The sequence below is a fragment of the Miscanthus floridulus genome, chromosome 9 (assembly GCF_019320115.1).
Source record: "Miscanthus floridulus cultivar M001 chromosome 9, ASM1932011v1, whole genome shotgun sequence".
Taxonomy (NCBI): domain Eukaryota; kingdom Viridiplantae; phylum Streptophyta; class Magnoliopsida; order Poales; family Poaceae; genus Miscanthus; species Miscanthus floridulus.
In genome coordinates this window covers 39593035-39611190 of record NC_089588.1, presented here as the reverse complement: position 1 = coordinate 39611190, position 18156 = coordinate 39593035, and the positions used below count along the sequence as shown (strand labels likewise).

General features: G+C 45.8%; 1 protein-coding gene and 1 long non-coding RNA gene across 2 annotated transcripts; one reads left to right on the top strand and one right to left on the bottom strand.

Moving 5' to 3' along the window:
* The first annotated feature begins 6905 nt into the window (after window positions 1-6905).
* Window positions 6906-7831, top strand: LOC136483668 (uncharacterized). Its single transcript, XR_010765559.1, has 3 exons — window positions 6906-7037; window positions 7258-7341; window positions 7418-7831. It is a non-coding gene; the product is annotated as an uncharacterized lncRNA (long non-coding RNA).
* A 1515-nt stretch (window positions 7832-9346) lies between these two features.
* Window positions 9347-10367, bottom strand: LOC136483665 (uncharacterized). The gene is made up of 2 exons (XM_066480790.1): window positions 10075-10367; window positions 9347-9989 (listed from the first exon to the last, which is right to left on the bottom strand). Exons 1-2 carry the CDS (start codon window positions 10112-10114, stop codon window positions 9475-9477), a joined length of 555 nt encoding a protein of 184 aa, XP_066336887.1. The 5' UTR covers window positions 10115-10367; the 3' UTR covers window positions 9347-9474.
* Between the last annotated feature and the right edge of the window lie 7789 nt (window positions 10368-18156).

The window sequence follows — 18156 nt, the reverse complement described above, 5'->3', positions numbered from 1 at the left end:
TCCTTGTGAGCCTAAGCAAACACCTCCCACTCATCTCCATCATTGATTCATCATCATAGTGAGATTGGGAGTATTTTCAAGTGCATTTAATTGAGTGATTGCATCTAGTGGCACTTGTGCATCGTTGTGGCTGTGGAATTCTTATTACTCTTGGTGGTTGCTACCACCTAGATGGCTTGCAGCAGCGAAGGAGCTTTGGCATGTGTTGGCGATTGTTCGTGGTCGGCTCCGGTGATTGTGAGGGGTCTTGTACCTTCCCTAGAGAAGAGCCTAAAGGTAACTCTAGTAAATTCCTCGTGTCATTGTGTTACCTGACTTGTGGGTAGTTTCTTGCGGCGCTATTTGTTGGCTAGGTGTGTGATACCTATTAGCCACCGAACCACCAAGTGTTGGTCGACACAACGGGGACTAGCGTACTGGCAAGCATGTGAACCTCGGAAGAAAAATCTTGTGTCCCTTGTGTGATTGGATTTCTCCCGGTGATTGGACTGCCTTCATATTGTGATTGGTTCATTCATCGACACGGGGATATAATCACCCTACTCAGTCCCTTACATTTCTTGTAAACTAGTTGCCAAGCTCTTTAGTGTAGTTAGTCTTTGAGAGCTTGTTAGTTTGGTTAGTGTGGCTCTTTAGTTAGTCTTTGAGAGCACACTAGCTTAGTGAGTAGTGACTTAGCTTTTGTGTGTGTCTAGTGATCATAGCAACTAGAATTATTAGGATAGGTGGCTTGCAACCCTTGTAGAGCTAGAGCAAAATTACATTACATCATTTATTATACTAATCAATGGCTCTAGTGCTTTGTAGAGTTTTTAAAAAGACTATTCACCCCCTCTAACCATACTAGGACCTTTCAATCATATATTAGTTGACATATAATAAACTTATTTAAATAACAATAGTTTTACTTATATTAGTATTTACATGTAGATTTAAACATATATTTTTTTATAACAATGAAGGTTGATAATTTGCATAATGAAAAGTTTTACTTTATATTATCTTTGTTAGTGACATATGTGGGTAATTTGGATATAAATAAACTTAGGAGATACTTTGCATTATCTTTCATAATGACAAATTTAGATAATTTAAAGACAAATTTATGGGCTATTTTGAATTAAATTTCATAAATGGCAGATGTGTATAATTTAGATGTAAACTTATAGAGTTAATTTCAGTTTCACATGGCTAGGAAAACTGCGTCCTCTTTATTTATTTATAATAAAGTAGTCTGTCAGCATACATGTATCTTGTTTGTTGGCGTGGATAAATTGCCTTTGATTTTTTATCGACATATTAACGTTCTATCAATTTTTTTATTAATAGATTAATTAACCGAGACGTGATGGTACTACAGATGTTATATTTCATTAATACATTACCAAGCGAATGTGATCAGTAAGATTCATCTAATATTTTATATTAATTATAATTGTAAAGGTCTATAAAATGATATTTTAATAACACAGATATTTTGTTTTATTAATACAGATATTCTGTTAACTAATTGTGAACGTGGTAGTACACATGTTGTGAACCATGTGACGTGATTAATATGATGCATCTGGTATTTTACTAACTAACTAACTATCGTTAGTTCTCAGGTACGACCAATCAAGTTTGTCTCCAATTGGTTAACTTTTTTTCCTTTCTAAAAAAATTATTTTTAATTTGTAGTGGCATAGGTAGGTAATTTTCTAGAAAACAAAAACAAATCCAATGGTTACGGATGGCTGGAGTTATTGATTTGATGGCCCGATATTTCTGATTAATGTCGGAATTTCTAGTATTTATCTTTTTTTAACGCATCTGGTGAGAATTAACGTGGTGGCTCTATTGGGGCCTCTAATTAGTAATAGTAATTTTTATTAATAGATTAATTAACCGGAACGTGATGGGTACTATAGATATTATATTTTATTAATACATTACCAAGCTAATGTGATCAGTAAGATTCGTCTAATATTTTATATTAATTATGATTGTAAAGGTCTGTAAAATGATATTTTAATAACATAGATATTTTGTTTTATTAATATAGATATTCAGTTAACTAATTGTGAACGTGGTAGTACACACGTTGTGAACCATGTGACGTGATTAATATGACGCATCTGGTATTTTACTAACTAACTAACTATGGTTAGTTCTCAGGTACGATCAATCAAGTTTGTCTCCAATTGGTTAACTTTTTTTCCTTTCTAAAAATTTATTTTTAATTTGTAGTGGCATAGGTGGGTAATTTTCTACAAAACAAAAAACAAATCCAATGGTTACGCTGGAGTTATTGATTTGACGGCCTGATGTTTCAGATTAATGTGGGAATTTCTAGTATTTATCTTTTTTTAGCGCGTCTGGTGAGAATTAACATGGTAGCTCCGTTGGGGCCTCTAATTAGTAACAGTAAGATTGCTTTTAATTTTTGTGATGGCTTAGTTAGTCCATTAAGTTTCTACATTTTAATTAGTGTACATAGAGTAAAATTGTTCATGATGGCCACCAATTTTTTATGAATCCATGTGACACAAGTATTTTAATTTGAAGCTATTAGCTAACAAGCATTCAATTTTAGGACAGCTTGTAAGGTTACAACTCCCCTTTCACGCTTTTATGCTTGAAAAAAAAAATCAGATGATGATATAGGATGCTTAGCTACCACAAAAGCGTGTCATCCAGAGGTGATAGCTACACTCATAGTTAATGATTGGACGTCAGCATGCATCAGCAAAAGAAACTCTCGAAAATATTCAGCCATAAAAATATCCGACAAAGAGAAAAAAAAAAACAAAATTGGTGTCCAAAGCGTTCAAATCCATTTTTTTCCCCACATTAGCCTCAGGCAAACAGAAACTTTGTGGGTGCAAATCCAACTTGTTCTCTATGCAAGCACAAGCACAGGCCTTTGAATTTTGATGTGGCCAGGGGCGGATCCAGCGGTGGGGGGGGCTCGGGGGGGGGGGGGGGGGGGGGGCTCGAGCCCCCCTACCCATGCCGGAGCAGTGCAATCCCCCTGGAGCCCTCATAAATTTTTAGGCAAAGTTCTATAGTGTAGGTGGGGCTGAAACTTAAGATCGAGCAGCAGTCGGAGGTATGTGGTGTTCAGCCCCCCTAAAATTTTTCCTGGATCCGCCGCTGGATGTGGCCAATAGTATGCTGATGCAAGTATTACCAGACATGAGGTCAGAAACTTCTCGCTCATTCTCAGAAGAAGCTTCCGAGCTCGTGCGCGAAAGGGACATTCAGAGACTCTGAACGCGTGTCTATATATATATATATATATATATATATATATATATATATATATATAGATAGGGAGAGTATATTCAGTAGCCAGCTACAAAATAAGTTATTCTTGTAGCCACCTCCATTTACGATAATTTTATATACTAATTTACAATAATGTCAATACATATTTACAATAGTTGACACATTAGGATATTTACCATAACGTTATAGTAAACCACTTAGTAAGGAGTTACTATAATCTCGTAAATTAACATAGTAATTATCGTAACTCAAAGTAGCTACAGAATAAGTTATTTTGTAGCCAGCTACAGGGTAGTAGTTATATATATTAGGAACAGATTCCCCCCATCGTATTCTTGATTCACTGGACTACTAATGGCGACTTAGGAGGGGACAGAAGGATGAGCACTAGTTTAAGGATGCCACGAAACAGCGGGCTAATGTACAATTAGGGCAGAGCTTTCTGTCTAGCTGTCTGATTTAGTCAGAGATTTGGCCGAATTTTTTTACTTTTTGGTCCTTTTTTCGAAAGTTTCTCTCAAATAGACCCCTGGCGGAAAGAATTCTAGAAATGGACCCTTGGCTCGGCGCCAGAATGAGTGGCGCCGAGAGCCACGGTGACTGACGCCGAGCTCCTGGCCACGGGCAAACGGCCTGCAAGGGGCTCGGCGCCATCCACTCTGGCGCCGAGCTCGGCGCCGTAGATCTTGGCACCGAGCTCGGCGCCACTCACTCTGGTGCCGAGCTCGGCCTAAATATCTACCCGGCCTTCTTCCCCATCTCCTTGCCCTAGCCAGCCCCCGCCGCCGCCACGCCCACGCCCGCGCCCGCCCGCGTCCGGCCGCCCACCCGCGCCCGACGTCGCCCGCGTCCGGCAGTTAGAGGGGTATGCACCTTTGCACCATCGTTGGTGTACTCGACACCTTGCCGAATCTCCTACGGAAGGACAGTGTCAAGAAAAACTTTGATCTGTTGCAGGAAGCTGCTCGACAGCTCGAGGACAAGTACTTTAGGGAAAAGTTGGAGCAGGTCAGAACCGCATCAAATGCAGAAGGTAGACAATGGCTCACAGGTTTGATGAGGGATTTGGAGAAATGGACGAGAGCTCATGACGACGGTGGCTGGAGGTACGAGTTTCAGTGCAGCAACATGGCAGAGTCATTCAATAAGTTGCTATTGGGGATACGTGGTATGCCCGTGAATGCAATTGTTCAATTCACCTTCTATAAGCTTGTTGCCTGGTTCAACGATAGACACGCCCATGCATTGCAGTTGAGTAGTGATGGAGAGATATGGGCTCCGAAACCAAAGGCACACCTAGAGAAGGCAAGAGAAAGGGCTGGCACACATGAGGTTGCATGCTTTGACCACGCCACAGGGACTTATCAGGTCGAGCATAGGGGCGGTACAACGTCCGATGGCGAGGTCCGAGAGTCGAGGATACATGTGGTTGTCCTCCAAGATTTCAAGTGCACTTGTGGTAAACCAAGGCAATACCACTTCGTATGTTCGCATTTGGTGGCAGCAGCTAGGCATCGCAACTATAATATCGAGAGGAGGATACCTCACGAGTTCAGTGTCAACACGCTTGTGAACACATGGAGCCCTCGCTTCGTGCCTTTCCGGGACCCTAGAGAGTGGCCTCCTTATGATGGGCCGAAGTACATTGCGGATCTAGCTTACCGTTGGAACAAGCGTGGATCAAGGCAGAGGACGAGGCATAGGATGGTTATGGATCAGATACCCGAAAGAACTAGGCGTGGGAGAGGAACTCCATTTGTTACTGATCCCGAGCAGTACGAGTGCGGCAAGTGCGGTAGACTTGGCCACAACTCACGAAGTTGCCATTGGCAGATTAGTGAGGTAGGACTATTGGTTTATAGTATTATTTTATATTTTGTCGTATCATATATTTAATTATGCATGTCTCAATTTATGCTTGTATTTGTGTCAATTATGTATACATTTATAAGTTCATGTTTCATTGTACATTGCAATTCTAATTCATTCACTTTTTTTTGTAGGATGGAGCAATTCCACCTGCTCGACCCGACGTACGAGGAGACCCACAGAGGACGTCTCGTTGCGCTGGGGCAGGTAATAATCTATAAGTTTTATTCGTACATGTGTTCGTGAAGTAACATGTGACTATGTTATATTCGATGCAGGACTTTCCGCACCTTCGTTCTAGGACCCACAGTGGGTTCTTGGACATTCGGTACGACGATAGGTACACTCCTTTCCCGCAAAGAGCTGGCCTGGATGTCATCTCCTTTCAGGTTCATCGTGGGTTGTCCAAGTTCAACTCAGCGGCGATAACTGCGTTGGTAGACAGGTATTAAAGTGAATCATTGCCTCCATTCATGGCCATTTGTTAATGTGATTGACTTTTTGACAAGTAATCTTCCATGGTCTTAAATATAGGTGGCGGCCGGAGACTCACAGCTTCCACCTACCTTTCGGGGAGATGACAGTCTCGCTTCAAGACTGTCAGAAGATGCTAGGCCTAAGGATTCATGGGAACCTAGTCACCGGGCAGTGCAGGTCAGAGGGATGGAGAGCACGAGTGGAGGCCTTCCTTGGGCGTGAGCTTGGCGAGCAAGGGGCTTGCACTTCTAGAGTTCCCATCTCATGGCTACGTACAGAGTTCGCACAGTGCCCCGAGGAGGCAGATGAGGAGACGGTTGTGTACTACTGCCGGGTGTGGATCCTACACCTTTTTGCTTGCGTTCTCTTTCCCGACGCGATGGGTGACAATGCGTCCTGGATGTGGATCCACTGCCTCAGTAACTGGGACCAGGCGGGTCAGTACAGCTGGGGCTCTGCAGTCTTGTGTTTTCTATACCGGCAGCTGTGCGAGGGGTGTCGTCGGTCTACGGCGAACCCGTCACTTGGTGGATGCGTGTACCTGTTACAGCTGTGGATGTGGGCTCGTTTTCCAGTTGGTCATCCAGAGGTACTGGCTCGTCATGAGTGGTTCCAAGGTCAGCCTCCAAGTTGCCAGCCGACGTGGGTGTACCTTTGGGACCAGGTCAGGGTTTCGCACACGAGGATAGACCGGGCGTACATTCAGTACACGAACGAGCTAGATTCGCTGACGGCGTCTAGTGTAAGTAAATTTTATTTTCCATGCACCTATTAAAAGGATTAGTATACCATCTAACATCTTATTTGAACATGATGCAGGTAGAGTGGGAGCCGTATGGTGGAGAGGACGCACTACTTTTTCAGCTGAGCACCATATGTGGGGCCGACGACTACTTCTATAGGATGAGGTGCCCTCTAATCTGCTTCTATGCTATCGAGTACCACCTGCCAGATAGGGTTGCATGCCAATTTGGAGTGAGACAGCTTTGGCCTATGCCTCTGTTCTCGACTGGCGTTGACTTACACAAGTAAGTGTTTTGATATTTCAAATGAGTCATGATGATGGTCCATTTCTTATAATATGGTGCCACGTACGTGGATTAATGTAACAATGACATACGTGCAGGTTAGATCGTCAGAGGAAGAAGAAGATTTTTGACTGGGAGAGGCACCACCAGTCCTACATTGAGGAATGGGAGGAGATGCACGACAACCTGGACGACAACAACGAGCCACACACAAACCGTGAGTTCAGGCGGTACCAAGCTTGGTACCAGCATTCGACAAGGTGCAGGCTCAGACTACAGTGGACCGAAGCTGACTACGCCGACATCGAGTCCTCCGACGATGAGGACATGACGTACGACCGGTCCACTCGTGCAGGAAGGCAGGTGGAGGCAGGACCGATCTTGGACAGAGTGGTAAGCCAATCGACTTATTTTGTTACGTTTAGTTACATAACAATACATTAGGTGTTCTTGGACCGACGTTAGGAGTTATCTATTATAGTTATTGCAACCTTCGCGCTGTATAACCCTTGTAATAAGTTACATTCTTGTACAAAAGAAAACAAAACTAAATATATAACCCTTGTAATACATTAGGTGTTCAGAAGTCTTAATATTGAAAACATTGTTGCAGGGCAATACACTGAGAAGCTCAGTTGAAGAGATCGAGCGCGTTCGGCCTAGAGTCAATGATGACTACATACTTGGCTTCCTAGATGTAAGATTACAAATATTCTTTCAAACAAATCATTAATACGTTATATTCTTTCACTTAACATACTTTTGTACAACAGAGGCTGTCACGTCGTCTACGCCGTGCGGCTGGTCGTTGTGGTTGCAGGACAAACACGACGCATGACGTGTATGATCCTTCCGCAGGAAGAGGAGCCTTGGGTTCCTCTAGTCAAGCAGCTACAGGGGACGAGGAGGAGGACGAGGAGGCCGACGACGATGATGACATGGACAAGAGGCACGATGAGCTTGGGCCCTCTCAGCTCCATGACGCTCCATCGACTTATCCTACACCGCCTCTAGGCACTAGGCGACGCCGTCCCCGTGACCCTTACACTCCAGGCACCAGCGCTCTGGGTCACAAGGGTAGGGGCAAGAGTAGGAGACAGTGAGGGACATGGTAGATGTTACTATGAACTATTGTATTTACTTATCTTTAATTATTCGGGACCGTATGGATATTGTGGACTATTTGTACTTTGCATGACATATTATGTTAGTTGTGATATTCGTTGTGGTTGCATTATGCTTGTTGGATGAGTAAATGTTTAGAATATATATTGATGTCTCTGTTTGTAACTGTGGATGCTTCTAATACAAGACCGTATCTTGCGAATTTTTTGCGTGAATCTTTAATCATACTATACTTGTACAAAGGCACAAATGTAGTACACAAATTAACTATAAATTTATTACGTTTATAATCCAGGAATATTTGTACATACGCTGTGTACAAGAATCTATGCATTTCAGAGAATCTATGCTTTTCAGAGAATAAATATAGACTTTTCAGATACACGGACATCATCGAATTATCACATCACTGATATAGACCTCTCAGCTGCAAGGACAACATGCAAGGAAGCACAACTAAACTCTATCTCCACCATCCATCTTATGACTGTTTGATCCAAGGGCTGAGGTAAAGCGGCACTCGGATCGCTGACATGGCACATTGACAGGCCTCCATTCCTCCTCTCGACCTATAAATAACCACTCACTCCCTCTCATTCACACAAACAATAAGGAAGAACACTCCTCAGCATTTGCTTTCGTTGTAGTACCAATGTCTAGAGGGTCGTCCAGAGGGAGAGGAAAGGGGAAGAAAACTACCTGGGGGTGGGAGGGTCCTCTTGGTCCCGATTTCTTTGAGGAAGCTCTTTATGAGAGGTTCCCAGTTGAGAGCAAAAGTGATTTCACCAAAGAGGCACCACTGACAGGATACGATGAAAGGAAAGAAGAGTGGCCAAAATGCATGCATGGTGAGGACTACCTAGTGCAGATGTCCACCGAGAGAATAGATGGAGGTCGTCGTTTCTTCAAATGCCCGCGAGCATGGGTAATTTCTTTTACTATTTGTTTCTTCAATATGTTTGTCTGGTATATCACTTACACGACATACTTTTTGTAGTCTTCCTTGACCGAAGAAAACTGTGGGTTCAGTAGGTGGGTCGATCCTCGACCTATTTATCCGCATGCGGAGTACATCTACTACCTACAAGACCGTATCTTTGATCTAGAAAGGGAAGTTAGCAGCAGTTACAAGGACGACGAACAGGACGACAACAACAATGGTGCCGATTCACAGAAGGCACTCTACAATGATTCATATTGCACCTGCCCTAACCACAAGAAAAAGGGGTCTCCCCCATCACCCCCGCCACCACCACCACCAACAACGGGAGTCTACTATGGAGAAGGTGCAACACAATTTGCTATGTGGCCACACTACTAGGATGACTTTATGTTTTTCTTGTGGAGAATCCCAGGTTTAATTATCTAAGGCGTGTTAGGTTTAATTACCGAAGGCATGGTTTAATTACCTAAGGCATGTTAGGTTTAGTCAAAGAAAACTATGTACCCAGGTTCGGTACCTGTAGTCACATGCCATTTAATGTGTTTCGTGTGTTGATTTCTATAATATCGTATGTCGTTAACTGTTTTTTGCACCACGTGTTCAAATGGAAATAAGTCTGTATCATTAAGCGGAATATTAAGACCATTGATAATGAAAACAACCACATAATGAAAAGTTAGATACTATGTCACATTACACAACATATTAATAGTATAACTAAGTGTCGACAGTAGACAAAGGGGCAAATGCACTTCCAAATCCTCAATCTGAAACGTACTGAGTAAGCAACTCATCATCCGAGTACCAGTCCTCTACTACAACCCTGTTGCTGCGGCTAGGCTCAACTGCGTTGCTCTCACCTGCCTGTCGCTTGTAGTAAGCGGCCTCCGCTTCGTCTGCGGCTGCTGCGGCCTGAGTGAAGAACGCGTCGTTATCCTCCTCTGCCTGTAAGCCTGCCTCTGCTAGAGCGATGAGCTCGCTCAGTCTGCCAGTGTCGTCGTCAGCCTCCTGCGCCTGAATGCCCGCCTCTGCTAGAGAGATGAGCTCGCTCAGTCTGCCTATGTCGTCCTCAGCCTCCTGCGCCTGTATGCCCGCCTCTGCTAAAGCAATGAGCTCACTCAGTCTGCCAGTGTCGTCCTCATCCTCATCTCCATCATCACACAGCACAATCGGTGATTGAACGGTGCGACCAGCTCGTGATCTATGGGCATCTAACTTCTTCTCCTCATATCTTGCACGAGCCACCTCTACAGCATGTTCCCCGCTGCAACCAATCCCTTGATGTATAAAATGCAATCAGTTAGCAACTCAATAATATTACATTTAAAACCAGGCAACGAAAAAAGGTTTTCAAGCACTCACTGGCACATAATGTAGCAACATGCTCGTCCAAGACCTGCATCTGTACTCTTGTCTCCTCCCTTGCCTCATTCCTTGCCCTCTCCTCCTCTAACGTCGTTCGCCTCTCCAATCCTCATTTGTTAAGCCCAACATCGATCGGGTTACAAATACCGCGCTGTCTAGCAAACTCACACATCTTTTCTTTGTGATGTTTAACGAATAGGTTGACGTAGTCAGGTCCATATCCCCTCTTCCGTGCAATTACTTGCCTCTTCTTCAGTTCATTCAAGAACTTAGCTTGACCATCATAACATTCCCAACTGCATTTCCTAGTACTCTGTTCAAAACAAATATTATATCATATATGTATTAGGAAAACAAACAAAATACGATTTCATGTTTACCAGAATTATAACAAACCTCATCATACTCAATCATATGGCCGCAATAATGACCTATTCCAAGCTCCGAAGGGACTAGGCCATAGTTGGATTTTACACCACATTCGCACATGACAGGAGGTGCTTTGTAGATTACCCGTTCTTTCTTCTTTTCCTTAACCCTCCACGGTTCTTCTGGCCATTGGTTCTTAGGACCATACAACCACTCCTTGAAATGACACTTCGCCATTGAATACACCTAAATAATGAGACATTAGTACATAAACACATATAGCTCACGATTTTAACACATACACTTTGCACTTACTTCATGCTTGTTTGGACACACAAACTCCAACGTATTCTCAGGGTTTATCACAGCTTGATCTCCGCAATCGCACAGAGGAGGTTCCTCGAGTCGTCTAACGGCGGCTAGGTGCTTCTCCTTAGCCGTCATTGCCGGAGGGTTAGGGGGGGTGGAACCCACCGCTTGAAGTGCTCATGTGGATGTCTCCCTCTAAACCAATCGTCGAAAAAGAGGTACCTAGGATCAAACTTTTCTGCACCATCGATCCACTGAAAGAAAAAGCACCTCTCATGGTCCTACACAACGAGATTCCAATAATATATTAGTACCATACCTAAACAAATAAAGAAAAAGGATAGTACAAATAATTTCTTACATTAAACCGACTACATGTGTAGAAGCAACGCGCGGCTGTGTCCGGATGTTTCGATTGAAAAACATGGGCCGGGAAACCACAATCACAGTTAGGGACAGGAAGGTCAGGGGGAACAGGGGCATCTTTGCTAGACGCGTCGGGGTATAATTCGCGAGGACGACCCCGTTTTCGCCAAAACTCCTCCCGAAACATTTCTTGCATCTAACAAATAGGATGTAATTTAGCAAACATAAATAAAAACATCACAACAAAATATCAATGAGAACCATAACTACAATACAATCAATTTCGTTATAAGAACCAAAAGCAGTTAACATTATACCCTAAACCTAGGGTTTCTCATTTCATCCACAACAATAAACCCATAACATAACTACATGCGGCTTGGTTTGCTAACATTTTTCACGCCTTGAAATGAACCTACGGTTGTATAATACATATATTGAGGGATACAATGAAACCCTAAGTGATGACGATTCTTAGGTTCAAAAATCCGACTAATATGTACCGAATCTATACGAGAAAAACAAGGAGGTGAGCGAGTATACCTTGCTCTCGAAGATCTACGGATCAAATCAAGGTTTTCAAGGTCCAATATATCGATTCGTGAGGTAGGATGAAGTGGCGAGAAAAAACCCGAGGAGAAAGAAGAGGAAGAACGCTCGGGGAAGAAGGCTGGGCTGGGGTTAAATGCAGGTAGCTCGGCGCCAGAGTGAGTGGCGCCGAGCTCGGCGCCAAGATCTACGGCGCCGAGCTCGGCGCCAGAGTGGATGGCGCCGAGCCCCTTGCAGGCCGTTTGCCCGTGCCCCGGATCTCGGCGCCAGTCACCGTGGCGCCGAGCTCGGCGCCACTCACTCTGGCGCCGAGCCAAGGGTCCATTTCTGGAATTCTTTCCGCCAGAGGTCTATTTGAGAGAAACTTTAAAAAAAAAGGACCAAAAAGTAAAAAATTCGGGAGATTTGGGTGCTGGTCACAACATTTTCACGTATTATAGGTGAGCACGACATGTTTTGGTTTTTTTTTCTTCAATTGATGTCAGCGCGTAGGGTAATGACACGTGTCGTGCCTCTAGTGCTCGCACACTTTAGTTTGTTTATTGTAGTACGAAAGTTACACTGATGTGAGATGCTAAAATATATTCTTGGCCATCTCCCAGTCCCAGAGTAGAAGAGTTAATAAAGCTTGAACATTTAACCACCAATGTAAGTATGTAACAAACCTGAAACATGTACATTAACTGTTGGTTAGTATCAATAACGTAAACAAATTTACAGGGAAACGTGGGAAGTGTGAACAGAAATGAGAGCTTCAACACTGAAATCAAGCTGGATGACACTCATGATCGTTCTACATGGCATGAGTATACTTCCTAATAGTAAGTTTGGCACACTCGTCAACCACACGTCAGTTCAGAGGACATGTTTACACCTCAGATAACAATAATGTGCTGGGAAACACGAATTGTCTTAGGTGAGGGTCGCTTGTTTTTTTCTCATTTAATTTATATAGACACATTGGGACCTCAAATTGTAGCACAAAAATTATGCAATGAATTCCAAAATTAATTTACAGTTATCCGCCAACCCTATTGTTTTCCAAACAAAATGATAAATTTATTTTTCTCCTAAGGTAATTAAATTACAAACATTTAAAATAGTTTGACTAAGGATACGAATAGAATTACATTTTTTTGACCGAGGTAGCAACTTCAGCTTACTCATCTTAACTACTACAAAAATAATTTTTGGATACACCTTTTTTTTTGGAGGCTGTTGTTAAACTGCCTCTACAAAATATTCAAGTGGGGCAATAGCCATTACCTCTCGGACTAATTTACATAGGTGGCCTTCTTCAGTGGTAGGTCCCTATATAGTTTGTCTCTGAAAATTGAGAGCTAGCCAATATAAACATAACACTATAGCATCTCTCCTCTATCTCCTACTAGCCGCTCTAGTCTCTACTGCCGAGTCTCTCCCTCTCCTCCTCTACTGATGCCTTTTCTCTCCCACGTTCGCTATTTCCCCCACCGTCATCCTCTCCCATTGACACCTTCTCTCTCTCCCTAGCCTCTACAATGACAGATCCCGTGTGGACGGAGGGATTTGGCTTAGAGGGGCATGATCTAGTTCGAATGGGTGGCTGCATGTTGACGCCCTCCTCGGCCACACTTCCTCTGATCCACTGTAAGACCCTAAAATTTGCTTCTTTTGAAGTATAGCTAAAATGATTTAATTTCGAATTTATGTACTCATGAAATATAGGAAAAAGAACATTTTTCATTAAATTAAAATTCATCATAAGGTAGCAACATGGATGTGCATACATACCGGTGCATTTGATCTATTGCAATGAGTGGTTGAATCCAAAATTCAAAATGCTTTTGAAATTGGCTTTGAAATAAAAGAAAAGAAAATTTGAAAATAAAAGGATTTAAAAAATTGTAAAATTTATTTTTGGAAAACTTACCAAAATTTCTCATTTTTATTTGAATTGAAAAGTGTATTTTAAACCATATTCGAATTCGATTTGGTTTACATTTGAATTTGGTTTTGAAAACAGAATAGAAAAGGATTTGGAAAATGGAAAACCTCTCCTCCCAATCTTTCCCACGCGGCCCACTTGTTTTTTCCCCCGGCATGCTCGCTCCATCTCCGCCGGCCCAGCGCGCTGCGCTCTCTTCCAGCCCGGCTCATCCCACAGCCCAGTCACCTGCGTGGCCTGCCTTGCCTTCCTCCGCAGGCGGCCCAACCCCGCTCTCTCCTCTCTGCTGAGCCAGCCCAAGTCGAAGCCGCGTCGCCCGCGCGTTTCCCTCTCCTCTCTCTGCCAGACCGGGCCCACGCGTCAGCGCACCTTCGTCTTCCTCATGACGTAGCCACGTCGGACTCCGTCGCTGAGTTCGCGTCCGCCACCGCCACGACTCCGCGTTGCCGTGCCTCCCAAGCATCCCGGTCCCCTTAAATAGGAGCGTCGTGCCGTCCTCATCGCCCATGCATAATCCTAAGCCGCCGTGCTCGCTGAATCGCCTCGCCCGAGCTCACAACCCTAGCCGTCGGGTCGCCATCACCCCGCTGCACCGCCTGCCACCTTCGTCCATTCCATGTTGCTAAGACCTACCGAGGTGAGTTCGCCTCGCCGTCCTCTTTCTCCCCGTGCCTTCGCTTTGCTCTATGGTGGTCCATAGGTCCCAATCTAGCTCCGTCGGCGAGCTTCTCGCCGCCGTTCATGGCCGCCACCGCCATCGACGTCCTTTCCCGGTGACAGCACTCTCTCTCTCCCCTACGATTGAATCTCAGTCGTCCGATCCGGAATAGAACATACCCCTTCGCACCTTAACCAGTCCACCGCAACAGTAGTAGACTAGGTTCACAAGCACAGTTTCCTCTCGGTCTATAGCCGGTTCATAGCCTCCACACAACCGGTTTCTGCCACGTCGCTGCTGACCTGGTCGCCCCGACCCACTACCGCACTTTTGCGCTTAGCCCCCTGTAGTTTCGTGTAATCAACCCGTCGTCCAGCGTAGTTCAAAATAATTCAATCAATGCCCCTAGTTTTTATGTTTTGACCCTGTATTTTTCCAAAAACGACGCCAAGTCCACATAGAAGTTTTAATTTGTTTTCTTTTATTTTAAACCTAAAAATGAGTTCAAAATAATTACAAGATTGCCACTGATTTTGTTTTGCTCATATCTTCTCCGTTTTAACTCTGATTTGACCCGTTCAACTTGCGTTAGGTTCGTAATTCCATAATCTACATGTTCATACTACTGTTAGATATGTTTTGAACTTTTAAAATTCGAGATTAGATTTAATCTATTATATTATTAAAGGAAATCTTGTTTAATTCATATCTTATACGTTTTAGCTCTGATTTAACCTGTTCAAGCTGCGCTAGATTCATTACAACGAGATCTACGCATTAGTAAAAATGTCGATAGAATATTGTTGGCAGTCCTTCGAGGGGTATCCCATGAAGGTAGATTGATCGGTAGAGATGCGTGTAATCGAGAACAAGAAGGCAACAGAGACATAAGAGTTAGACAGGTTCAGGCCGTCAGCACGACGTAATATCTTACTCCTATGGTCTGTTGGATTGTATTGACTATCGTATGATATTGCGTGCCTTTGGAGGGGGTCCGTACCCGCCTTATATAGTCCGGGGGCTGGGTTACAAGCCGGTTAGATCTAGGAGATAACTGAAAAGTAATAACAGATTACAGAAATCATGGGATCATACGTATCCAAACATATCTTGTAGTATCTTCAGGATATCTTTTCGGTGTCTTGCGGGACGCGCCGAGCAGCGCCGTGCCCCGCAAGGCTTTGTCTTGTGGGCTGGGCCGCCCCTGGGGGCGCAACCCATGTGGTCTGCCATGGGTATCCAGGGTCAGAAAGAACAGTCAATAGAAAAAAGTCCCTAGTGTGGTGAATTCGGAGAGGCACAAATCGTGGAGGGGTTTCCCAAAAACCCTCGAATGCGAAAGGTGGGGGGAGTGCTTTATAATGGCGCCGCCGCACTCCACGCCCCCACCTTTGCCACTTTGCCACTTCGTCTTCCTCCTCAGCCCTCGCGCTTCTAGATTCATATTCACACGCGCTTCCGTCGCCAATCCCAAACCAGATCTGAGAGATGGCACCGAAGAGGGGAGTTGGAAACCCAAAGAAGGCGGCCGCCGGAGCCAGCCACGACAATGAGTGGGTGCCGTCGCTCATGGGGAAGGTGGAGATCAATAGGATGGTGGAGGCGGGAGTTCTTCCGGACCGTGTCACCGCCGAATGGCGGTCGGCCAACGGTGAGCCCGACCCAATGCATCATACCGATGAAGCTGTAGTATTTGAAGATTACTTCTGGCACGGGTTAGGATTTCCTATTCATCCTTTCTTGAGGGATCTATTGGAGTTCTGAAGAGTTAGTCTGTGTAATCTCCACCCAAACATCATCTTGCACATCTCTATCTTTATCCATTTCTGTGAGGCGTATCTCAGAGTTCTTCCCCACTTCAACCTCTTTCGTCACCTGTTCTGGCTGAAGAAGAAGAAGGGCGGCGGCGGATCTAGGGTGGTCGGCGGCGTGTATCTACAACTCCACGATGGGATGGTAGGCGAGTACATCACTGTACCGCTGAACACGTCGCTGAAGGGGTGGAACGTCAGGTGGTTCTACATGAAGCAGAGCCATCCTGCCATCCGTTGCGACGTCGACCATGTGTCGGAGAACCAGAAGAGCTGGTCGGAGAAGCCGAGAAGTGGTGATATGGATCAGGTGAAGGAGCTTCTTGGCCTGATAAAGGGCGTGAAGATGAATGGCGCACTAGTGGTGGTGAGCTTCATAGTGCGCCGCGTTCAGCCCTGCAAGGAGAGGGCCCATGTGGGCTTTGACTTCAAGGGTGACACCGATGGCACCCAAGAGAGGATAGAGAGGCCGACGAGGGATGATGTGGTAGAGCGGGCCATAGAGCTATTCGCTCCAAATGCCTCATTCAGCATGTCAGGGCAGACTAGGCCCTTCAACTGTACGAACCCGCCTCCTCATGTGAACATCTCAATTGTTTGTTCCTGATCCTTTTTTATCCTATACCGTTGTCGAGCAGTGAACTAATTCACTTGTGGAAAGATCCATTCACAGGAATGAGCGGCGTACTTCTAGGGCGTGCCGAGGAGCGATTGGCCGAAGGCAGTGGATGCCCGGCCAACAACTCAGCCTGAGGAGGTGCCATCAGCGCCTTGTCGGAGTCCAAAGGTGTGGACGCTGGTCGAACGGAGAGTCCCCCCCCCGGTGTCAGAAAAAGTCTAGGGTAAGAGGGCAGCGGCAGATGAGCCGGCCCAAAAGAAGAGGAAGACGGTGGGTGCTGCTCTCCGCAAGTTAGGCGCATCTCGCTTGGCGGTGACCAGACCACTCGGACGTAGAGTGCAGCGATGTCCGAGTGGTCGGATGATGACGGGGCTCCAGTAGCTCCTCCGCCGAGCACTGAAGCGCCTCCACGCAACACGCGTGTGGAGGTGCAATCGAAGGGAGGGGAGGTAGTCCTCGAGCAGCAGGCAAAGGGAATTCCTAAGCAGCAAGCGAAGGGAGTCCCCGAGCGACAGGTGGAGGAGAGGCCAAAGGCAGGGGCCGTGAGACCTTCAGCCCAGGGCATGCGGGTTGACCCCAGAGCCGCGCCTGGGTGCTCGAGGAGGCAGCGCCGGTTCAGAACCGTGTACCGGGAGGCCGACGTGTAAGATTCTTTTCCTTGGATTTAGCTTGCTGTCGGATCCTTATAGTTGCAGCGATTGATGAGCTAATCTGATGCAGAGCGAGGCGTACGGAGGATCTAAATCCGTCCGTACAAACTGGCGAATAGCCGGGGGCTGGTCCCGGCGCGGAGACAATGCCGGCAGACCCCGTCTCGGAGTCCCCGGGCGCTCGGCGGCCTGTGGAGGAGTTGTAATCCCGGGGTGTCTCAAGGCACCGACTAGTTAACAGGCCAAGCGGCCCACAACATATCAACTAGTGAAAGCCCGAACGACTAAGGCCCAGCTAAGCTAAGCAAACCAAGCCGGACGCTAAGGCTGAGGTCAGCCACGACCCCTCCTTCGTGTCTTAGCTACACGGCGCTGGAAAAGGCGCACGACCTCCCCCCCCCCCCCCCGTCATGACCCCTGGAAGGAATGGGGAGAGGTCGAGCCCAGCCAAGCGTGCCTGCTCTAACAAGAACAGGCACGCCGCACTGACCCCGCAAAGACCGAGGTGATAGCAGTCACCTCGCCCCGGTCAGACGCCATCCCTGTGCCACTCCGCGCAGACAAGACAATACCGCCCAAAGCAGTGACGACAGGTACGATGATCACCGGCCAGATACGGCCCGACGAGACGAGAGTACAATCCTGCCCGCTACGGATCAGATCCATGACGAGGGCCTTGACTTAGAGGCCATCCAGGCTGGCGGGACCACGACCCCAACGATAGGGATCGTGGCCCCCCGCTCCTCAAGACAACGAGGCGATCAACGTCCTGTGGGCGACCATGAACTCCCATACGATGCCCCAGGGAACCAGGAGACGAT